Source organism: Syngnathus acus, chromosome 6 (assembly GCF_901709675.1).
Source record: "Syngnathus acus chromosome 6, fSynAcu1.2, whole genome shotgun sequence".
NCBI classification, from domain to species: domain Eukaryota; kingdom Metazoa; phylum Chordata; class Actinopteri; order Syngnathiformes; family Syngnathidae; genus Syngnathus; species Syngnathus acus.
The window spans coordinates 16815236-16840101 of record NC_051092.1 but is presented as its reverse complement, the minus strand read 5'-3'; the positions used below and the strand labels follow the sequence as shown (position 1 = coordinate 16840101).

The 24866-nt window shown below is 46.5% G+C and overlaps 2 protein-coding genes across 7 annotated transcripts in view; one reads left to right on the top strand and one right to left on the bottom strand.

The window, feature by feature from the left end:
• Positions 1–19680, bottom strand: part of LOC119124049 — a 793622-nt gene extending 773942 nt beyond the window's left edge. The window contains exon 1 of the mRNA XM_037253675.1: positions 19496–19680. The gene's annotated coding sequence lies outside the window, so the exon portion shown is untranslated. The remainder of the gene's footprint in view (positions 1–19495) is intronic.
• Positions 1–24866, top strand: part of znf276 (zinc finger protein 276) — a 90996-nt gene that overhangs the window by 54187 nt on the left and 11943 nt on the right. For all 6 annotated transcript variants that reach the window (XM_037253595.1, XM_037253592.1, XM_037253593.1 and 3 more), the window contains one exon: positions 20975–21092. In XM_037253595.1, coding sequence (XP_037109490.1) covers positions 20975–21092 — 118 coding nt within the window. The remainder of the gene's footprint in view (positions 1–20974; positions 21093–24866) is intronic.

The window sequence follows — 24866 nt, the reverse complement described above, 5'->3', positions numbered from 1 at the left end:
ACTTATTTTTTTCCCTCACTGACTGCCAGTGTTTTATGCACCAGTCCTGCAAAGCATAGCATACGGGATCAGGGTGAAGGGTTCTGGGCCTTTGATGAAAAGCTCAGATTCCTGTTTTATCAAAAGTTTGTCAAAATCCCCATTGCCTTCAACTTCCTGATTTCCGGGTTATCCACGCGATGAGAAGTTTGTTACTCAGTTAATTGGGGCTTTCAATGCAACACAGGCTGTGTCCACCATGACCGTATTGCATTCCATTGCCTTAAAACCAGCAGAACTATCAGAAAGACAATTATTATTTGTTTCTTTGCCTATTTTTCTTTGTCTATTTGCACATTTCTTCACATATTTATGTATATCACTGCTTTCCTGCTATAACTCTCTTTTCTGACCTTTTTTTTGTTTGGATTAGTTTGTCATTGGTACCTGCTGTGAGGATATCCAAGTAGCTATTTCATTGTTTCTTCTGGAGATTTAGTCATTTACACATTTGATTTATACACAGTGCTTCTGTTTTGTCGTGCAAATAAAAGACGAGCGGTTAGATCAGGGGTCGGGAACCTTTTTGACTCAGAAAGCAAAATATTTGGACATTTATTTCAGTGAGAGCCATATAATATATTTAAAGACTTAATTCAACTAAATGTGAGTATAATAAGCCTCTGAATTTATTCTTTTAAATAATGTTATAATCTGGTGCTGCATGGATTTGCTGATGGCTTTGTAGTTTAGTTGGTACTTGGTGAGGTTAAGCTTCATGCAGGCGTTGAGGCTGTTAGGCTATGGATTTTAGTTATTGATCTGACTCCAAATTGCGATCAACACTTAACACAAGAGTTGTTACGTCCTAATCCACACACTGGTACACCTAACAATTTTGCGAGTTCGTTCTGTCAAAGAGAAGACCAATAAATCAATTAGGCCGAATTTACCAATTGTTTAATCCTGACAAAGCAAGCTAATATAGGCGCCTGGGTCTCGGGTCCTTAACACAAAAAACTCGTGTGCCTTCTGTGACCATCAAAAGACAACACATTCTTCCGGGTTGCCCAGTTTTAAAGAAACACAATATGAATATTCAAGCATGCAAAATATTGTGTGGTGATTGGTTGATGGTCATCCGCTGCTCAGCGCAGGTGTCTGGTCTCAGTTGTGGGCGGTTGGGTCTGGACCACCATGACGAGTTGTTATTCGCGGTCCTTACCGACCTTGAGATGTCCTCCCTGTCTGGACATCCTGTTCCACAATACTTTGTAGAAACAAGTTCATGTAGCCTGCACATTCCTTTCCACTTATTATGCGACCACACGAGTACACTACTACTGAAAATTATATTGATATGATTATATATATGTTTAACGCAGCTTTAATAAAATATGTTTGCAAACTGCCGAAAGCACATTTCCCTTTATTCCCTCTCATGACCTCATTTATGAGGTCATCACCCATTACTCTAGCAAGCAGCGACCAGCACACTGTCGGTCCTTTCTTCCCCCCGCGGCTCATGTTAAGTCACCAGGGTATATTGGCCATTCGGTGACAACGGGCCAACGGTTTTCTCGATCAGCCGAACAGTGAGTGATCTAATACATGGAATACAGCAACAACCGCATAAAATCATTATTGTAGTAAAAATAGCCACAGCAACAAGCACAGACATGATGAGGCCTTTCCAGCTTCCGAACGTTTTCATCCAATCAGACCAAATATCGGTGCGTACACCTGAATGATCTTTCATCTTTTTATTCAGTGTCCTTAGTCCTTCCAACGCCCGGGTCAGTCGGCCCCCTGGTGCCGTGTTTTTGGGGATGAAAGTACAACATGCATCACCAAACATTCCGCACACACCCTGTTCCTTAGCCAATAGCATGTCCAACGCAATTCTATTTTGGAACGACATCAATGACGTCGCAGCCAATTGTTCATGGACCGCTGCAAATGATTCAGCTGTATAATTACCCAATCGTTGGACATTGTAATGTACGTAATTAATACGGTCAACATTTTTATTGGGGGTGATCCATAAGAAAATACTTTCGAATCCAGAGGACACTTGATTAACGAGTTTATACTCATCTGGCACACCCCGGGGGACTCCTATAGCGTCAATATATGTCGGATCGTTGTCGCTCAACCATGGGGGCAAAACGTCTCTTTTGGCTCGCCTCAGGAGCCCCGCCAGTGGGAACTCCATGTTCCAATTGAGATTCTGTATTTCAATGGGGACAACCACCACAGGCATTATCAAAGACACAAGGGCACAGATACCTGATGCATTCTTTGGCAAGTGATCATATAATTTGTTGTCACCACACCACAACCAGATGTCTGCACGAGAGAGAGGAGAGGGGACATTCAGAAACAAATTTATGCTGCACCATGTGGGATCTATTGTCCCAATACTTATGCCGGTTCCCTTTAACTTTAAACATGTCATATTTTGTTGAGTCACATGGCTATCAAAAATGGGCTTTCTTTTTTCCAAGCCCACGACTGGGAAAATATCATTATAAATCAAACAGTCGCCACTGGTCCTGGACTGGGTCAACACCTGTAAAACACATGCTGATTCTATTGTTGCTGGAACGATTTTTAACACTACTCTTGCTTCGAGACAGACCACACAATCTTCACCAGTTGCATTAGCAGCTTGTTCCGCCATCAAAAGCCAATTATTGTTTACAGCGGTGACTCCCGTAGTGACCCTAAACCAATCATCCACGCTCCTAACCGCTTTCGCTAAGATTCGGGGGTCTGTTGAGGGACTCAAAGATACTTCTTGTTTGGCATCCTCACCTTGACAGAGGAACATCTGCCAATACGGGTATTCATACACATATATGTTTAACTGGAAACCCCAGCACCCTACTGTGCGTCTTCCTAAATGTAAATCGTGTGAAGCATTAACCCACAAGGTGATGCCTGTCTGCGTTTTTTCCCCATTTATCATTTGCTGATGTTGTTTTGCTTGAACACTAGTCCCCCATGACTTATACCAATCTTTAGTGTCCCATACCAGATTTTTCCAACCCCTATTTACCAAGTCGTTGGTCAAATACCAATCATAATCCCGATAATCCTGTCCTCTAATCTGCCCGTTTACCAAACTTTCAAACGGTATGATAATTTGTACTGTCACGTTTTTAGGGATGCAAACCTGGATCCCCCATTTAAATGATTGGACCGGTTCGCAGCGTCCCCGGTGTGTCTGAGTCACTAGTCTTTTGGGCCGAATTTTTAAATGTTGCTCAGACACGATGTTTGTTGTGTGTGAAATTTGAATCTGGGACGTTTTCTGATGGAAGGTCTCATCAATCGTCATCACTGTCCACACAAAAATACAATTTACAAATAACAGTCCTAAAATTAATCTCGCAAATTTTGAAAAACCATTCGGGCCCTCCCCTTTTGAAAAACCATTCGGGCCCTCCCCTTTCCTTCTCCGTGTTGCTTCCCCTACTCCTTCTGTTCCTCCCCTCTTGGCCGGGTCCGGGACACGGCCAACCAGGAATACCTTCATCCTGACGGAACAAACTCTGGGGCCGGACGGAGTTGCGAGTAGTGATACCACCGGCGTCCTTTGAAGTCGAGTTGGGCCGCGTGAGACGTCCTGGCCAAGACACGAAAGGGGCCCTTCCACTGGGGGTCCGTCCACTTCCTGGAGATGACTCGGACATACACGTACGGCGTGAGCTGTTTCTCCACCGACACAGCTTCCGCAGCCGCAGCGGATTTCTCTCCAAGCTGTGCATAAACACTGGACACCAAAGCAGACAAATAGGACCAGTATGAGACAAATTAGGTACCGGAACATCCTCTGGTGGGACGAGCGTCGTCGCTGGTCCCGGCATTAGACGGCCCGTCATCAACTCAAACGGTGCGAATCCAGTGCTCCTGTTAACGGATTGTCTCACAGACAGCAAAGCAAGCGGAAGTGCTTGTAGCCAATTCATTGTCGTCTGAGCCATAATTTTGGCCAATTTCTCTTTTAGCGTTCGGTTAAATCGTTCAACGCGGCCTTGAGACTGAGGATGGTAGACACACCCGAATCGATGCTTCAACCCCAAAATTGATTCTACCTTGGCCAAGGCTTTGTTGTTAAAGTGTGTACCATTGTCAGAACGGATCAAGGCCGGAAAACCGTGGGTAGGGATGTAATGGGTGATCAAAGCCTTGATCACCGCAGCAGAATCTTCCTTCGAGCACGGATATGCCTCAGGCCAGCCCGAGTAAGCGTCAACCAACACAAGCAAAAAGCGTTTTCCATTCACTCTTGTATTCATGTCGGTGAAATCAATGATCACCTCTGCCCCCGGCCATGGGGCCGGCTGAAACAGGCCGGGCTTAGGCTTCAACGTAGGGCGTGCATTGAACGTCTGGCAAGACTCACAATCCGCAACGAATTTCCAGACCACATCTGAGAGTTTGGGATGCCACCAACTTCGAAGATGGATCATCATGGAATGGGGACCCACATGGGAAGGTGTGTGAGCCTGTGTCAGGACCTCCGACATCAGCCTTCCCTCCGGAAGAGCTGGCTGTCCTTTGGGTCCCACCCACAAGCCATCTGATCGTTTGACAGCCTTTGCTGCCAGCCAGACCGATTTTTGTTCCGGGGACGTGGCATCCTGGGCGGCACATAGATCGGCATGCGAGAGTGACAGAGGCAAACAGGAGTCGGGGTGTTCCCCGTCCACAATTAGTGGACCCCGGGACACCATCATGTCCTCCGCCCCGCCGTACCCGGCCGTCTGCTTGGCCAATTCATCAGCCGCTTGATTCCCCCTAGCCACTAAGGTGTCAGCTTTGGAGTGACCAGGCACTTTGACAATGGCCACCTCGCTCGGGTACTTAAATGCCTCAAACAACTGCAACATCAAATCCTTGTGCGCAATCTCCAAGCCTCTGGCCGTCGTGAACCCATTCTGTAGCCACCCTACCAGATCGATTAAAGCCGCCGACACTGCATAAGCGGAATCAGAATAGATGGTCACGGCTTCCCCCTTGCATTGTCGTAAAGCTAACACCAGAGCAAAGACTTCTGCCGCCTGGGCCGATGGGTGGGTGTTGAGCTTCATCACTTTAAGAGGCTGGAAGGAACCATCCCTCCACTCGACCGCAGCCGCGGCCGCATGGAGGGAGCCCATCCTGTCTCTCCAACAGCAGCCATCTGTGAACACCACCCGACCGTGCCCGAGCGGAGCGGAATAGAGGTCAGGTCGGACTTTCGCCACCGTCTGGACCTTTGATGCACACTCATGGGGTCCCACCAACAATTGATCGGCCATGTTCACTCCGGAATGGACATAGTTGACATTTGGGGCAGTCAGTATTTTCAACAACCGTGTTTGTCGAGGCGGAGTCAACGTGAACGCCGCCGATGCGACAAATGAGGACACAGCATGATCAGTCAACACATAGACTGGATGCCCCATGACCGTGTGGGCTGTTTTGAGTAAGATCTTTGCCAGGCCAGCCGCATATCTAGAACAATCGGGTTGTCGTTGCTCAATGTTGTCCAAGGGGACGCTGCAATACATCAACACTGCACGTCCATGCTGCATTTTCGGGTACAGAGCTCCATTCACAACTTTCCCTGAAATAGAGACATCTAGATGGAAGGGCAGAGTGTAGTCAGGAGTGGCCAAAGCCGCAGCAGAGGCCAGCTCCTGCACCAGTGACACAAAGACCTCAGCAGCCTCCGGTGTCCAGACCAGGCAAGCCCTGAGATTCCTTGCCCCCTGTTCGCGGATCAGGGCCCGTAGGACACCAGTTCTGTCGGCAAAACAGGGTATGTAATGTCTGCTGTAGCCGCACAACCCCAGGAATGATAGCATCTCCTGGACGGTGGCGGGCCGTGGGTGCCGGAGGATGGGGTTTCTATGTTCAGGCGACATGGCGAGGCCACTAGGGGTCAGCACTCGTCCCAAAAAAGTGACCTGTTGGCGACAGCATTGCAGTTTCTTCCTTGACACCTTGAACCCTTTCTCCCCTAACCACAACAACACTTTCTTTGTTCCTGCAAGACACGCCTGCTCGTCTTTTGCTGCAATCAACAAATCATCGACATATTGCAACAACAATGTGCCATCCGGCATTTGGCATGGTTCGAGGAGTTCTTTGAGGACCTGATTGAACAATCCTGGCGAATATTTGAATCCCTGCGGCATGCGAGTGTATTGTAATTTCATCCCTTTGTAAGTGAATGCGAACACGTGCCGCACTGAGGGGGAAAGCGGGAGGCAGAAGAAGGCATTAGCCAAATCAATCACGGTGAACCACTGGTAGGCAGGGTTCAATGATGCAAGGATTCGGTGCGGGTCTGGCACGGGAAGAACAGGAGTTATAGTGACATCATTTACTGCTCTCAGATCATGTGCCATGCGCCATGTTTACCCATCTGCTTTTTGGACTGGCCTTAACGGGGTGTTCCATTCGGAGCATGACATTTCCAACACCCCTGCGTCCCAGAGGCCGCACAGAGTGTCTTCCATGCCTTGGTCCGCCTCACTCGGCCAACGATATTGGGGTCGTTTGATAGGCTGCGTCTCATCCATTTGGAGATCAATAGGGGCCATCGAGTGACAAAACCCGACATCAAATGGACCTTGGGACCACAAGGTGTCGGGCAAGGCCGCGAGCATTACTTCAGCGTCCTCATGATCAGTTAATTCCCTGCCATGTGTGCGAGATACCAACATCATCTCCAGCAGCCCTGAGTCTACCATGGGTTGTTTAATTTGGTAAGCTTTCTGAGACTCTGACCAGTACAAATTAGGGATGTGTGTTTTCCGCCAGTCGGTTTGCAGCAACAAATGTTTGACCATTGAGCTCAATTGTCTGGCTTCATGACCTGGGGCAAGAGCTAGCGAAATGTGTGGTACCCCTTTTTCTGTCATTTTGAACCACTGCATTTGTTCAGGTGTTAATTCAGTAGCTGCTGCAACTCCCTCTTTTCCAATCAAAATGCATGATGAAGTTAAATCCCACATGTGCCCTTCAATTTCTTCAAACAAATCCCGATAAACATCATCACTTTTCCGGTCATAATATAGAGTGCAATGCAAAGGATCAACAGGTGGGTGGTATGGCGCCAGTGAGCAGATCCAGGGCTTCCACAGTAGGTAGGTCGAGAACACGCCGCCACCAGCAGGGGTTTCTGGCTCCAGCCTGGCCCAGTAGATGGTTGCAGTTTCTGCTTCTGTCTGTAGGGGTGCCATCAGCCACTGGCCATGTTGTTGTAGCTGCTGTGAGCACGGAATGCTGACACCATCTGGAAATTGAATAATCACTCCCTCGGGCCCACACAGGATTCTAGCTTCAATGGCTGATAGCAAATCCCTCCCCATCAAATTGATCGGAGTGTCTGTGGAATGGATATATTTGTGCCACAGTCTACATCCCGTCTGGGTGATCACCGTCTCAAGTGGTTTGGTAAAAGGCAGAGTTCGTGGTTGTCCCGAGAAGCCGACTAAAGTCGTTGTTTTCTTTGACAGTGAGGATACAGGTAGGGCAGTGTTTATTGATGAATAAGTTGCTCCTGTGTCCACCAGCATCTGCACAGGTTTTCCCTCCTTTGTCACATGAAGCATTGGCTCCGCCGGGCCACTGCTTCTCTGGCTTCCCGGGCAACCCTATTCAAATTGTCCACACCAGAGATCATCATGTTGGTAGTACTGACCTCCGTGTGTTTGTGGCTGTTGCCAGGGCCGTCCACCAGATGGAGCTGTTGCTGCCTGTTGCATCGGCGCTCCGGGTTGGCGTGGTGGGCCTCCGACTGGGCGGGTGGCTCCGCGCAGCCGATATTGTGGGCATCCTCTTGCCCAATGATCGGTTTCGCCGCAGATGAAGCATGCGTTGGACGGGTCGGGCTGGTATGTCATCCTGCCCGGGTAAGCGGGTGCACTCCCTCCCCGGCCTCTGTATCCACCGCGGAACCGGCCCCTCCCGCGCCCCACCACCTGAGGACCCTGTGACATTTGCATTTCCCTTTTCTGTGATTTTGACTGTTTAGCTTCACCATGCATCTTTGCCAATTGTAATTTCAACAACTGTTTTGATAATGCGTCTGTCTCGTTCTCAACTTTAGCTTGTGACTCAGTGAACGTTCTGCAGTGATACAAAAGATGACGTTTAAATCGTGCTTCGGCACAAACCAGAATGTCAGGGTCTGACATCAGCTGCTTCTTCACGTCTGGCGGAAGTCCATCCACTAGCGCCGTCCGGAAGAGCACCTCTGCCTCGGGCGAGAGAGCCGGATGGCGACCTGTGGTTTCAATCCAACTTTCCACACGTTACATAATGTTGTGCTGGTGACATTTTCACATCATAAGGAAACATAGTGGGGGCCAGATCGGTGGGTTGTGGGAAAGTCAATGTAATGTTTTCAAACAGGGGCGCTGCTACTTGTGGTAAGGGCACCTCCCTCCCCAGTCTCGCTGTGCCTGCTACTTCCTCAATCGCCTGCAATTGTACTAGAGAGCATGCTCCTGCCAATATCTGACGCATGTCGCCGAGTGTACAGCTCTGCCCACTCATCAGAGCCAAAAATTTGTTCAGCCACACTTTACCTCCTCTGTGGAGTGGGGGCATTTTTTCCATCATCGCAGTCGCATCACGGAGCACCATAGGCTCGTAGTGCTGGCCGCCTGGTGTGGTCACCAGCGGACACATTAAGTCATTTTTCTGCACCTCGGTCTGCGTCATCTGTCCCTGTCCACTCCGCAAATTGTATCCTTTCCGCGTCTCTTTCTCTCCCTGCCTGTACCTCTTTCTACTATCTTGATTCGCGTACTGTAACATTTTCCTCTGTTGCATTACAACGTCATCTTCTCCCTCCCCCTCGCTGCTATCACACTGTGGAAGCTCTTTCTGTTTCTGCTCGCTCTTTGCGTCTTCTCGTCTCACTTTCTCTGTTGCCCATTTCAACATCTGCGTTTCCAGTCTACGCTGCTCATCAGCTTGATCAACTTTTTTCTTTAGCTCCTCATTCTCGGCACTAAGTCTCTGCCAGCTTTCTCCTTTCGTCACGTTGGAGGATTGGGGGCTCGGGCCGGGGGTGGATGTGATCACGTGGGATATATCTCCCTCCCGGGCCCGGCGCCTCTCTTTATTTATTGCTTGTTCAATCAGCTGCACAATGCTTTGATCTGCCCTTTCGCCCCCGCCCTCAACATCCAATACCATTCGGCCACCCAACGTCACCACCGGAGCCATCATTCCGGGGGCGCCGTACGGCGGCGGTCCAACATTGGTCACTCCGAGTGTGGGGGCACTCGGGTGTGTCACATCATGCAAAGATGGATAAATGCCCTTGTATTCATTCCTTTCCTTATCTATTTTCACCACTTTCCCTACCTTCTCTGCTCCTCTCTCACTCTCTGCGTGTTCTACGGGTGTTTTCTTTTGAGTAGCGAACAAAGCTGTTGCAGCTGTCGCCAAATTGTGCAGAGAGCGCCGCTCTTCCTCTTTCTCCCTGATGTGCTTCTCTAGCAACTTGCGCTTGCGCCAGCCGGCGCCTTTTTTCTCAACCTCTAGATCAAGCTTTCCTTTCAACACCACACACTCTTTTTTCTGCAATTGCCTTGCCAGGCGTTCCATGTCCCAAGCTGTTGGGAAGCCCTGAAACAATTTGTCAGCTTCCAATGTCGCGAAGACTTTTCTATGTCTCATGCGCTCCTTTGCAACTTGCTTTCGGTCAAATCCACTCACAATTTGCGCTTCCACATCAGCATACAACCCTTCAATCTCACGCCATTCATTCCTCTCACCACACACACTCTCACTCCATTCATTCCTTTCACCACACACACTCCCCCCAATTTGGTTGCTTATTTTGGACATTTTAGCGGTCTTATCTCTCACAGGAGGAATTGTTTTCACCGGATACTTTTTGAGGAGGCCTCACTTCTCCTCGGGGATCTCACAAGCACCCCAGCTATTTAAGTACAGTCGTCACCGCACTTTTGTCCGCCACGACAAAGCACTAGGTCCCTGACCTATCCTTAGTACGCGTAAGTCCCTGACTTTACCGTACACGTTACACACGTAAGTTCCAAACTTATTCACCGTATGTATCTTAACTTCTTGCACACCTTATTTGATCTGAACGACAGTCTCCTCTTAAATTTCCTCTTTCAATTTGCAGAATTTCGACATATAGTAACAGGTATTCTGCTTACCTTATCGGTGATGAGCTCAGGGTTGAGGAGACGTCATAACAGCTCAACGTTGTGCGCTTATTCCCAAACGGTACGCCGACCGGGAGACAGCTGTCCCAGACTAGCTGTCCGATGACCTGGATACAGACCACGAGTTTGGCAATTACCCTTCTCTTGACACCACGTCGGAGGTCACCAAGAAATTGTTAGGCTACGGATTTTAGTTATTGATCTGACTCCAAATTGCGATCAACACTTAACACAAGAGTTGTTACGTCCTAATCCACACACTGGTACACCTAACAATAGGAGACTGGACGTGAAGAATCTAGCTCAGAATCAGAATCAGCTTTATTGACCAAGTTTGTGCATGCCAAACAGGGAATTTGACTCAGGTTGATCTCAGCCTCTGTACAACATTTAAGTGACTGACAACATTCAGGTAACTAACAACATTTAAGTGGCGAGAGCAGGATGTTATTGCACAGTGATGTCTCTGAGTCTCTATGAGTGGTGTGAGTTCATCAGAGCGACAGCCTGGAGGAAGAAGCTGTCTGTGTCTGTGTCTGCTGATTTTGGCGTACAGCGCTCTGTAACGCCGTCCGGAGGGGAGTAGTTTGAACAGACTGTGACCTGGGTGAGAAGGGTGTCTGTGTCTGTGTCTGCTGATTTTGGCGTACAGCGCTCTGTAACGCCGTCCGGAGGGGAGTAGTTTGAACAGACTGTGACCTGGGTGAGAAGGGTCTGCGGAGATGTTACTTGCACGTTTCCTAGTCCTGGACAGGTACAAGTCTTGGATAGATGGGAGGTTGGTCCCGATTATAGAATAGAATAGAATATAGAATAGATCTTTATTTGTCATTGTCACATGTACAACGAAATTTAAAAAGTGCCAACCGATCCGCGCAGGCGATAAAAAATAAATAGAATAAATAGAATAAAAAGATTTTAAAAAAACAAGCTAAAAACCCACAGAAGAACATACACAGACATAATCATTTACGTTTAGCTGCATTCAATGTGACTACCGCTGTAGGGTAAAAACTGTTGGCGAATCTGCTAGTCCTCGACCTAATTAATCTGTAGCGTCTGCCTGATGGCAACAGTTCGAAAAGGGAGTGACCAGGGTGGGAAGTGTCCTTCAGAATGTTCTGTGTTTTTTTGAGACAGCGGGTTCTGTGTAGGTCTTCCAGTGTGGGGAGAGGGCAGCCAATGATCTTCTGTGCTGTGTTGATGACCCCTTGGAGCTTTTTCCTCTGAGCAGCAGTGCAGCTGGAGTACCAAACACATATACAGTACGTTAAAGTGCTTTCTATGGAGCAGCGATAGAAGGACACCAGCAGTCTCTGTGTAATGCTGTGCCTCCTCAGCACCCTTAAAAAGTAGAGTCTCTGCTGGGCCTTTTTAAGCAGCTCAGAGGTGTTCACGCCCCAGGTGAAGTCCTCCTCGATGTGGACTCCCAGGTAGCGGAAGGAGGACACCCTCTTCACACAGACCCCGTCGATGATAAGTGGTGGAATGTCCGTTTTATTTTTCCTCCTAAAATCAATGACCAGTTCTTGGGTTTTAGCCGTGTTTAGGAGCAGATTGTTCTCTCCGCACTCCACTCCGATAGCTGGACCACTTCGTCCCTGTAGGCAGACTCATCCCCCTTTGAGATGAGCCCCATCACGGTTGTGTCATCCGCAAATTTCACGATGGTGTTGCTGCGGTGGGCGGGGGTGCATGCATGTGTGTAGAGCGTGTAAAGCAGTGGGCTCAGTACGCAGCCCTGTGGGTAGCCGGTACCAAGACTGAGAGGTGTGGATGTATGACGGCCCACTTTCACCCTCTGGCTGCGACCCGTCAGGAAGCTCTTAATCCACCTGCAAGTATTATGTGGAAGTCCCAGGCCCTCCAGTATGTCCACCAGTCTGTGGTGGAGGATGGTGTTAAAAGCAGAGCTAAAGTCCACGAAGAGCATCCGCACATAGCTCCCCGGCTGCTCCAGGTGGGACAGTGCAGCGTGGAGGGCTGTAGCTACTGCGTCCTCTGTGGATCTATTTGCCCTGTAGGCAAACTGGTGGGGGTCAAAACCTCTGAACAGGAGTGCTGTGATGTGACCCCGTACCAGCTTTTCAAAGCACTTCATGACCACCGGGGTGAGTGCGACTGGCCGGTAGTCATTGAGGCTGGTGATGTGGCGTTTCTTGGGCAGGGGGACTATAGTGGAGGATTTTAAACAGGATGGGACGGTGGACTCGGTAAGGGACTGGTTGAAAATCTTTGTGAAGACTCCAGCCAGCTGATCTGCGCAGTCCTTCAGGACACGCCCAGTGACGCCGTCAGGACCCGCAGCCTTCCTCGTGTTGATGGTCCGCAGCGTGCGCCTCACCTCGTGCTCCTTCACTGTGAGGGTGAAGCTGCTGCGGTCTGTGGGATGTGATGTGGCCGCTTCAGGTGGCTCGGACTCGAACCGGGCAAAGAAGGTATTGAGGACCTCTGCCAGTGAGGCGTCCCCTTCAGCAGCTCCGATGGTGGTTCTGTAGTTGGTGAGATGCTGGACTCCCTGCCACACCTGCTTGCTGTTGTTGCTGTCCAGGTGATCCTCAATCCTCTTCTTGTAGGCAAGCTGGGCCTCTCTGATGCCTCTCCTCAGGTTGGCTCTGGCTGTGCTGTAGAGAGCCCCGTCCTCAGACCTGAGGGACAGGGCGGTGTCCCTCTCCTCCAGCAGCCGAAGGACCTCCTGGGTCATCCAGGGCTTCTGGTTGGGGTATATCCGTATAGGTTTGTCCACTGTGACAGTGTCTGTGCAGTGCTTGATATAACACAGAACACTGTCTGTGAACACGTTCAAGTCCCGGTGTTCGAAGATGTCCCAGTTAGTCCTGTCGAAGCAGTCCTGCAACTGCTGAGAGGCGTCATCAGGCCAGGTTTTAACAGTTTTAGTGATGATAGGAGCTGATTTCCTGATGGTGGTATATGCCGGGATTAATAGCAGTGACATATGGTCAGACTGGCCCAGGTGAGGTAGCTGTTTTGCCCTGTAGCCTAGCTTGATGTTGGAGTAGACCTTGTCCAGAGTGTTAACTCCTCTAGTGGCACATTTAACATGCTGATGGAAACTAGGGAGTGCTGCTTTCAAATCTACATGATTAAAGTCCCCTGCCATGATGTGGACTGCGTCAGGATATCTGCTCAGCTGGCTGCTAATACTGCCATGTAATAGTCCGGGCAGCAGTGACTGTCTACAGTCACCATATTAGTACACCAGTTGTTATTGACGTACATACAGAGCCCCCCCCCCCTTGCTCTTGCCGGAGTTCTCAGTCCTGTCATGACGCTGTGTGGTGTATCCTGCTAGCTCGATAGCAGAGTCCGGTATGAGTGGATGAAGCCAGGTTTCGGTGATCAGTACCATGCAGCAGTCCTTCACGGTCTGGTTCGCAGACATCTGTAGCCTTAGTTCATCCATTTTGTTAGCAAGAGACCTGGCGTTGGTAAGAAACAGGCTAGGGAGCGGTGGTTTGAACGGCTGCTTCCGTAGCCTGGTTAGCGCGCCGGCCCTGCAGCCTCGTTTTTGCCTCCTCTCTCTGCGCTGCCTTCGCTTCCTCCCAGCGGGGATGGTGATCCAAGGGGAGCCGGGGCGCCTGATGATATCCTCCGGTATGTTTTTCGAGCGGTGAAACTCCGCTGCGACACTCAACTCGCAGCAAACACCTATCCTGAGGAGCTCCTGCCGGTTGTAGGTGGTGTATGATCGACATACAGTGGGTACAAACACTAACAAAAAACAAACAATGCGTAGATCGGGAGAGCACTGAGCCGCTGCAACTGCGTGCGCCGCCATCTTCCATTCCGCCATCCTTGGATCGGATCTTTTCCGCAGACTTGATTGTCAGTTGCAGTCTGTGCTTATCTTGTTTGGTGGCCGATCCAAACCAGACAGTGATGAAGGAGCAGAGGATAGACTGGATGATGGCAGTGTAGAAGGTCTTCAGCAGCTCCTGTGGCAGGTTGAACTTCCTGAGCTGTCTCAGAAAATACAACCTCTGCTGGGCCTTCGTCCGGAAAGAGTCTATGTGCCCGGTCCATTTCAGGTCCAGGGTGTTAGAGTGGTGCTCACTTACCGTTTTTTTCCATGTATAATGCGCAAAATTTAACTAATTTATTGTCCTAAAATCCGGGGTGCGCATTATACTGGGTACAATTTAAAAAAAAATCTTTTTTTTTTTTTTTTTTTTTTTGAAGAAAATCATGGTACAACAATTTTTGAAGAAAATCTTGTCACGGATGGAGTGTGGAAAGGAAGAGGGCGACCAAGTGCAGCTTGAACCAGGGTTCATTGGAGGAACTCAAAACACAGACTTGGTAAACTAACATAACTCTCTAACAAAACCAACAACAGGACTGACCGACAAAGACGTGGAACAAAAAGACAGGGGGACATTACCAAAGACAGGAACAGAAACCTGTGTTATTGTCAAATATTGTTTGTTTTTTAATCTCCATCGCGGACTGGACGTCATACGGAGGCAGTATCACTGCGCATGCGCACTATGGATCCGATGCGAATAGTCCTCTTCTCTTCTTGACTGACAATGAATGTGATAGTTTAATACATACAATCAGCAAATAACAAAATACGTATTACAGGTAATATTTTATTTCACAACACTTTGCCTTGTTCCTTTCGTCTCTGCTGTTCACTTCAAACACGCTCCATACGAACGCAATGCTCTCGTATCAGACGCTTGCTCGATCACCTGCTCGTTTGCTGTCACAATGTACCCTACACAAATCCGAAACATTTGTTGCGGGTCCGAGTCACGACGAGGGGCAAGTTTTGGTTTCCAAGGGTGTTTTTATTCCTCTTCAACTTCTCTCCCATACAGAGCCGCCTTTTTCCACATGTCCGCACGTCACTTTCCTCTCTTTTCATTTTAACCTAACTGATCGCGGTGGTGCCTTTATGGGCAGTCGGAGAAATCAACGCCAACAAAAAAAATACATCCAGCCTAGTTAAGACCATACCAAAGACTATAAAAATGGGACCCATTGCCTCCCTGCTTGGCACTCAGCATTAAGGGTTGGAATTGGGGGGTTAGATCACCAAATGATTCCCGAGCGCGGCGCCGCTGCTGCTCACTGCTCCCCTCTCCCCCAGGGGATGGATCAAAATCACACGGGGATGGGTCAAATGCAGAGGACAAATTTCACCACACCCAGATGCGTGTGTGACGATCATTGGGACTTAAAAAAAAAAAAAAAGTCAAAATTTGGGTGTGTATTATACATGGGTACAGGCTTTTTTCCAGCATTGACATGCCATTTTTAGGGTGCGTATTATACATGGGGGCGCATTATACATGGAAAAAAACGGTATTTGCAAGAACCACATGGGAGACGGTATGCCCTTTGAGCACTTGCAAGTGGAGAAAACTTTCGTCACTGTGCATACTGTTAGGTTACGGATTTTAGCTATTGATCTGACTCCAAATTATGATCAACACTTAACACATGAATTGCTATGTCCTAATCCACACACTGGCGCACCTAACAATTTTGCGAGTTCGTTCTGTCAAAGAGAAGACCAGTAGATCAATCAGACCGAATTTACCAATTGTTTATTCCTGACAAAGCAAGCTAATACAGGCCTGGGTTCCGGGGCCCTCACACTAAAAGCTCGTGTGTTCTTGTGCCCATCAAGGAACAACACTTTCTTCCGGATTGCCCAGTTATAAAGAAACACAATATGAATATTCAAACATGCAAAACATTGTGAGATGATTGGTCGATGGCCGTCTTCTCCCCACTGGGTGTTTATCGGCGAGTGCAGATGTTCTGGTGGTTGGGTTTGTCTAGTACGCTCGACCACAACGACGAGGTGTGATTCTCACTTCTCCAATCTGTAGATATTTTTGACAGCTTGTACGTCGTCTTGGTCTCGCCTGACCGATGATGTACCCTGTGTACACAACACTTCGGAGAAAACATCTTGGTGCAGCTGTCTGCACACTTCCTCACTTTCCGGTTCATCAAATGCTTTGCATAAGTACAGCCACTACTGAAGATTATCTTGATGTGATTATATATATGTCTAACGTAGTCTTTAATAAAATATGTTTGCGAGCTGCCAAAAAGCACATTTTCCTTTAATACAGTGATGTTCGAACGAAGTCCGCCTTGGTCCGTTGCAAGAGCTTATTTATTGAGAGAAAGCAGGGTGGGGGTGACAGGTTTGGTGAATCCCCGGCGTCAGGTGAGATCAGAGCAGGGGGTGTTTTAAGATCTAATGTAAACAGAACAACTTTGATTGCTTCCTCTGCAGCTGGTCTAACAAGCAGAGTATGCAAGCACTTTATTTTACTGCGTTGTGAGTACAGGACAAGTTTGGTTAATCATTATAGACTACATTCCAACATAATCATACGATCAAAATAATCTATCAACCCTAACATTTCCCTCCTGTTTATCATATGATCATGTCACCCTGATCAACAAACATAAGCAAGAAAATATAATGAAGGTAGAAAAATAAAAAATAAAAAACACAAAAACAGTACATCATTGTATCCATCACTTGCGAGGCATTTTTGATGGTCAAATCATCAAGTTTCTGTAAAACACGTTCAGCTAAACAGCATTATCGCAATCTTCTTTCCGCAGCGCATTAAAGTCGTCACATTCGACATGCCTGAGATGTTGTATTTGCACCTGAGGTACGGTAAAAAACACAAACCTTGCCACAGCACACTTCAAACATGGGATAACACGGGTCGTAAATAAGCACAACAATACCAGCACAACAAGCACAGGAGTCACAAGTTTCAACACCAGTTGCAACCAGGCGCCAGAGAATAGCGATGAAAAGAAATCCCATTGATGTGGGGCCTTGTCCTCCGACATGGCCTGCTGTAAATTCCTCAGTGAGTTCATGGCGTTGTTGACGTGAATGTCATTATCCCCTGGAATGTATGTGCAACAGGAAGTTCCAATAATATGGCACACGCCACCTTGCGCTGCAGTCATTAAGTCCAGAACCATCCTGTTTTGCAAGACCATCAGTCTAATAGCCTGAATCTCTCTGTTTTGTCCATCATTGACCTGCAGCGAGAGATTCACAAAAGATTGAAAACTATAGTTCAGTGTCTCTATAGAGTGATTGTTTTCCAACTCCGATTCAAGGAAATAGCGCATGAACGACTTTGTCACCGATGGACCACACTTTATGGCTGTCAGGGACATTCGTACCCCAGACAGGATCATGTGGTTCAAAGGTCATAACAGCCCTGCGTCAACGTCCAAAAAAGTTGTGTGCCGTCGTCAGTTGATGATGTTGTATCTTGTAGGTGTGGTCTGTTACCCACACTGGTGCACACATTCCTGCCCAGTTGGCGGGCAGCATCGGATAAACCTTGTGACCAAAGCCACCAGCCATTCTGTATGAAGTAGGTCCCGTTCGATGGTGCAGCCATGTTGGTAGGAGAGCCCTCACCACTTGAAATAGCTCTCCTATCCTGGCACTCAGCGGTGACGTCCAAAGCTCCTATCCAGTTTCCTCCTGGAGAGCAGTCGTTAATGCATTTGTGGGTTTCATTTCCTTGGATGTAACGTGTGTTCACTCCAGGTGGCCTCTTTGTATAGGCCACTTGCGGCATTGTTCGTCCTTTAGCAGTCACATTGAGATTTTTCCAAAAGAGTTGATCACAGGTACCCTCTGTGAGTCCAGGGTGGAAGGGGTCAGCGCCACTGACTGTGACAGCATGGTGTTGGTATCCAACTCCTCTCATAGAGGCCATGCATTTCGCTTCAGTGACGTTCATCACTTTGGCCTCCAGGTGAACTTGTGTGGAGGAAAGGGGGAGTTTGGAACACACATAGCATCCCTCCTGTGTGTGGGATCTCACAGTGAACTTTACATACCGGTACCAAGTGTTGGTTTCATATGGGTTTTTGGGGTCCCATGACCAGTCCTCATAGTTTTCATCATGTGACCATCTTTTCCCTCGGTTGACCTTGTCAATGGGTCCATTCAGATGAGTCCATAGACCATAGCACGCTACAACCACAATGCAACAGAGGATCCACCTGGCATGTGGAGTCCCCATTGTTACTAGGTTGGCAGAGACACCAGAACATCCCATCGCCTGTCAGAGTGGGGATTGTTGGTCTCTTCACTGACATTGAGACGCACCATCCTAAACGATGGAGCCCCTTTGTAGTCAGAAGCTTCCCCACCACTCCAAAATTAGGGGTCCATCACTCTCTGTGACTTGCAGTGGCTGAGGTGAATCCAGCTGGGCCTTTCAGCAATCTTTACTGTGGTGGGGGCCGTCAGCAAGACTTGGAATGGTCCCTCCCACTGTGGGCTGGCCCAGTTCTTTCTTTTGATGACCTTGATGTAGACCCAGTCTCCTGGCTTGATGCGGTTGTCAACCTGTGGGGAAGGAAGATCAGGCTTTCAGTTTGAGCGTTCTGATCATGTAATCTGCCAAGGACTGTTCTTCATCTGCTTTTTGCAAATCTGCAGGGAACACAGGTAGTCTATATGATGATGATAGAACTTTATTCATCCCACAGCGGGGACATTTACTTGTCACAGCACCGCATATGAATGCAAGAAAACAAGTGCCAAAATTTCAAAAAGGATAAATAACAGACAAAGACAAGTGCCTCTAGTAGAGACGAAACACAATTTTTATCAGGTGCCACGCATGTTGTAAAGTCTGACCGCAGAGGGAATGAAGGACCTGCGGAACCGTTCCTTCCTACCCCGTGGGTGTAATAGTCTGCTGCTAAAGGAGCTGCTCAGGGACCGCACAGTGTCATGGAAGGGGTGAGAGTTGTTGTCCATGATGGATTTCAGCTTAATTAACGTCCTCCTCTCACCCACAACCTCAATGGAGTCCAGGGGACAGCCCAGGACAGAGCTCACTCTCCATCTTATTCAGTCTCCCCCTGTCCCGGTCCGTACTGCCCCCACCCCAGCAGACCACAGCGTAGAGGATGGCAGAGGCCACCACAGAGTCATAGAAGGTCTTGAGGAGATCCATGCACACACCGAAGGACCTCAGTCTCCTCAGCAGGTGGACTCTGGCCCTTCTTGTACAGGTGTTTTACCGACGCTTTGTGACGTTGCCGTGACGTGTAAATATATATTTATAATCGTGCATTACGTCATCTGTTTAATGAAACTGACTACTGAATGAACAAAAATACGCATAATGCTTCTTTACGTGTAAATGCGGCGCATCCCGTCAAGAGGTATCCATTAGCAACGGAGCTACATGCTACACGGAGCCAGTTATATACGCAACAGTCACCAAAATGAACACAATGCTTTATTTACTCACCCCCTGCTCCTCCAAGAGTGAAATGATGTCCTCCGGCAGTCCTCTGGCACGCAAAAAGTCACTCGTTGACAACATAATGTCCTCTCTGGTCAAAACCACACCACACTGACTTTCCCTCCGCCACCCCACGCCATAAAGTCAGAATTCTGACTTTATTCTCAGAATTCTGACTTTAAAGTCAGAATTCCGACATTTAAAGACAGAATTCTGAGAATAAAGTCAGAATTCCGACTTTAAATTCAGAATTCTGAGAATAAAGTCAGAATTCCGACTTTAAAGTCAGAATTCTGAGAATAAAGTCAGAATTCTGAGAAAAAATGTCCGAATCCTGTCACCTCTTGTTTTTTTTTTCTTCACTGGCCCTAATCCTCTTCCGTAGAAATCACATCAAACAGCAAACATTCTGACCAAATATATCACCTTGAAGAATCAGTTAAAAAATACATCTAAATTAAGAAATAAAGAAATCAAAATGACAACACGGTGACAGATATCTGAAACTCAGAGCAGAGCTTTAACTCACAAACACCTGGTGACAGAGGTGAGGAAACGGGAAACACTTCCTTAAAGTCGGCCTTAATAACTTTAAAAGTTAAGATTAGTCGCAAACAGGTGGTGCATCAATGTCCTTGAGCATCCTGCATTGTTTGAAAATGAGAATGGTCGCTAGTTTCAATACCTGCTATTTGCACAAATTATTTTCAAATTGCATTTTTTTTTTTACAACAAACTAGAGAAACTCCCCTTCATTTTCAGTGGGAATAGTGTTGTTAGCCTCCCTTTTTTGCTAGTGCATCATAATCTGGAATATAATTTGTTGTGGCTATTCTTAGGATAGAGCCGAGGTGTTGGTCCGTTAACCTAGATCTGTGACGGGCTTTGTTGACGTTCATGTGGCTGAACGTCTGCTCACACATGTAGGTTGAGCCAAATTGTTCACTCTTTTTTGAACACTTGGCATTCAGTGTCCATCTTTCTTTTTCTCGGGCCACTCATTTTAATGGAAGGATTCCAGGGGAAGGTTTGTGGGTGGCCATAGCGTAAAACTGTATCTGAGAGCTCAGCACGCGAATTACGAGACTGCTGACGTCACAGCCCACACTCGAAATTCGGCACTGATAGAAATAGAGCGCGGAGTGCGCCGGGTCTGTACTACTGAGTACGTACACGCACTTGTGACACGGCTTCTGGGAGTAAATGTGCGGGCGGGCGTTTCCCCATCTACTGGGGAAACGCAGTCAGTGCAGGGAAAATGACCAAAAAAATCTTTAATAATACTATTTATTTAGGTTTGACGGGCCGGATTAAATGGCTGCGTGGGCCGGATGTGGCCCGCGGGCCGTAGTTTGCCCATGTCTGGCCTAGTTGCTATTAATTGTCAACACTCATGAGTGACACCCCCCCAATTTAGGTACAAAATGGGTGGTGGGATTGTCTATTGAAGTAAGTCTTTGTTTTCACCTTGGTATTGTCCTCCAGAAGCATATCAAAGAGCATCATGAAGAAGTAAGGGAGCGACCCTGTCCCCACCCTGGATGCAACAAGGTCTTCACCATTGACCGTTACTTGCAACGACATGTAAAACTCATCCACACAGGTATGGTTGGTTTAATCCAGTGCTTCTCAATTTTTTTCTGTGATGCCCCCCATAGGGAGAAGAAAACATTGCGCGCCCCATGCTTGTAACCTTATTAACATTAAAGAAAACAAGAAATAAATAAAAAAGAAAGGTCAACTTACAATAAAGAATAATTTTACTAATAACATAATTTTTAGTCCGTAACAGAACATATTAAAAGTGCATCACTTTGCCTGAAATTAAAAAATGAACTAAAATTATTTAAACTACAAACATTCTACATTCTACATATCTATTGCTATCGCTTGCCACGCAGCAGCTTTCAAGAGCAGAAGAAACGAATGTGGAGAGGAATTAACAAAACCAAGGATCTCAAGAGTGAAAGGAAAATACGCTTGGAGCAGTATTTTCCGCTTAGCTTGGACGCGCTGCCATCACGGCGCCTCTGAGCCAGTGTTGAAACTCTGTTGGACACTCTATTTACCACCTTTTTACCATGCCGACGAACGTGGAAAAAGAGCTTAAGGAAGTGCTCGATTTTCTGACTGCGGAGATGGAGGCCGTCAGACTGGAGCAGAAAACAATTCTCAACTTGGTTGAAGAAGTTAGAACGCTACGACTACAACTCAATGAAAAGGAGAAAACAATTGCACATTTGGAAAATCGAGTGTCGGACCTCGAGCAGTACACAAGAATGAACAACATAATTGTCACTGGACTTGCGATTAAACCCCGGTCATTTGCCCGGGCGGTGGCGGGTTTCGATGAGACCAACCAGGCCGACTCAACCAGCGCGGAACAACAGGTGACAGCCTTTTTCCTGTCCAAGGGCATAGAACTGGACGGGCGTAGCATAGAGGCCTGTCACCCACTCCCGCAGAGAAGGACAAGCGAAAAACCTGCTGTAATACTGAGATTTGCAAACCGAAAACATAAAATGGCACTGTTAAAACAAAAGATCCGACATTTACCTGAAACAGCACTTGACCAAAAAGAATGCGGATATCACCAAGAAAGCTCGCTTTTTACGAAAGAACAGAAAGATCCAATCCACATGGACAGCAAACTGCAAAGTCTATATAAAGCTGAACGGAACGCCAGAGGAATCCAGAGGGATGGTCGTCAGAAGTATAGAAGAATTGAACAAGTATCAGTGACAGACGACAACTACACAAGGTTACCATTGTTACAATGCTGTTTATTTATGGACTGGCTACCTGTGGAAATGACTGTGGACTGATATGGCATTAGACTCTTCTGATATAGTTGAACTCACTGAACATAACATGCATGGATTTATGGACTGGCTACCTGTGGAAATGACTGGACTGAAATGGCATTAGACTCTTCTGATATAGTTGAACTCACTGAACATAACATGCATGGATTTGAATATAACACTGACCCTGATAGCAACTTCTTTAAGAATGTAAACAGCAATTGTGGTTATTATACAGATGACCAATTTAATGCCAAAATCAATGTAAATCAAGGACTGTCAATTATCCATTTTAATAGCAGAAGCCTTTATGCCAATTTTCAACATATTAAGGAGTACTTATACCATTTTAAGAAGCAATTCAATATTGTAGCTATTTCTGAGACTTGGATTAACTCCGAGAAGGGTGCAGATTTTGAGTTAAAAGGTTATGAACTCAAGTACAAGAGTAGGATGGATAAAAAGGGAGGGGGAGTGGCCTTGTTTTATAGACCAGAATCTCAAATTCAAGGTGATCAAAAATATGACTGTAACTATTGCTGATGTAATGGAATGTATTACCATAGAAATCGACATGTGGAAAAAAAGAAATGTAATTGTTAATTGTGTTTATCGTGCTCCTGGCTCCAGCATTGACATTTTTAAAGGGCATGTAAAGACACTATGGGGTCCCAAATTGTATTTGATAAAGATGGACTTGTATTTTTGGAAACTGTTGTGAATTTTTGAATAAAATTGTGAATTGAGGAGTAATCGATGAAAAATCAACGGTTTGTATGTGATCGTTGAAGTTCATCCCGGAAATTGCCGAAGTGATTATAGGAGGCCGAGCGTTGCCGAGTTACTTAGCCAATGTAAGCATAATGGCGGATACAGAAGTGGAAGCGATGTCATCTGACGAATCTCCCTCAGATGATTCTTCACCTTCTGACGAAAATGAAGAAGAGTATGATTTCTTTCTTGGGGTACAAGGCTACCAATTTGAACCAGTCAGAAGTACCCCGGCGACTGAAGCGTTGCAAAACGAAGGCGCGGAAGGTACAGCCGGAGAAAATCAATGGCTATATACTGATATTGTTTTGGGTGTCCAATTTAATAAATTCTAAAAAAGTTGCAAAGAAAATTTCTTTTAATCATATATTCGGCAACATATTTTTTATAGGGTAGAAAACAGTAGGAAAATCAATTTTTAGGACTGGGAAAACCCATGAACGATTATTACTTTGGTGTGCTAATTCTTATTTTCCCTTAGTTACACATATAGTTATAAGCCTAAACTTTTTTATATTTCAAATAACATAAAGGTAACATTTTCATACCCCAAGAATCTCCCTTTTGGCAATTGCACGGCTCTGTCTTGGCACTTTCGAGGAGGGGTGGGTGAACTTGGGGGGGCTCCGTTGTCTCTATTATGCTTATATGTGAAGTATTGGAGACAAAACACCAGGAAATTGTATGGATCTTCGCGCTATCAATCGGTAAACAATGGGGGGAGTCCTATCATCTACGTCACGGTACCATGTGATCCAGAATGGCGCGGTTCATGACAGGGGCAGGAAAGATCGCGAAATACACACAAATTGACTGCGTTTGGCTCGCGAATGCAATTTTATTTCAAATTCTTTAATATTATTTGGATACAGGTGAATATAATCGAATATTCTGAGTGGTTTTTAAAACATGTTAAAGGTGCCTTTACATACACTTTAAGGACATTATGGAGGGATTATTTGCCAATACAAATCAGAAACTGAACTTCATCTGTGGTGATCTCAATATAGACCTTCTGAATCCCAACAAACATAAACAGATTGACGAGTTCTATGATACATTGTATGTATGTGTCTCTTGCCCATGATCACCAAGCCAAGCAGAGTAACATCACATTGTGCCACTGTCATTGATAACATATTCACAAATAGCTTGGAAAACAATGTCATTAGTGAGTTATTGCTGAATGATATACTAAGTGACCATTTGCCTGTTTTTGTGGTTTATGACTGTGATTGTAATAATGTAAAGGATGGAAGTAACGTTTACAGGAGGGTGAGAACATCAGAATCCCTGAGCACTTTCAGAGCAGATCTATTGACGGAAGATTGGAATTGTGTGTATGAGTGTAATGTAGACATAGCATATGATATATTCCTAGAAAGATTTATGTCATTGTATGATAAAAACTGCCCATAAAGCAATGCAATAGAAAGCATAAGTATACAGAGTCCCTGTGGATCACAAAAGTCTACAAAATGCCAGTAAAAAGAAAAATACTATGTATCGAGAATTTATAAAACATAGAACCATAGAGACAGAAATTAAGTACAAAAGATATAAAAATAAGATGACGCAAATTATGAGGTGCAAGAAGGATTACTACAGCAAGTTAATTGAAAAAAATATAAACAATAGTAAAGGGATATGGAAGGTTTTAAACAGTATTATCCGGAAAGGACCTGCTAACACAAAGTATCCTGAACACTTCATGGATCATAACAAGATCATAAACAATATGGAAGATGCGGTCAATGATTTGAATGCATTTTTCGTGAATGTAGGACCGAAATTGGCTGAGG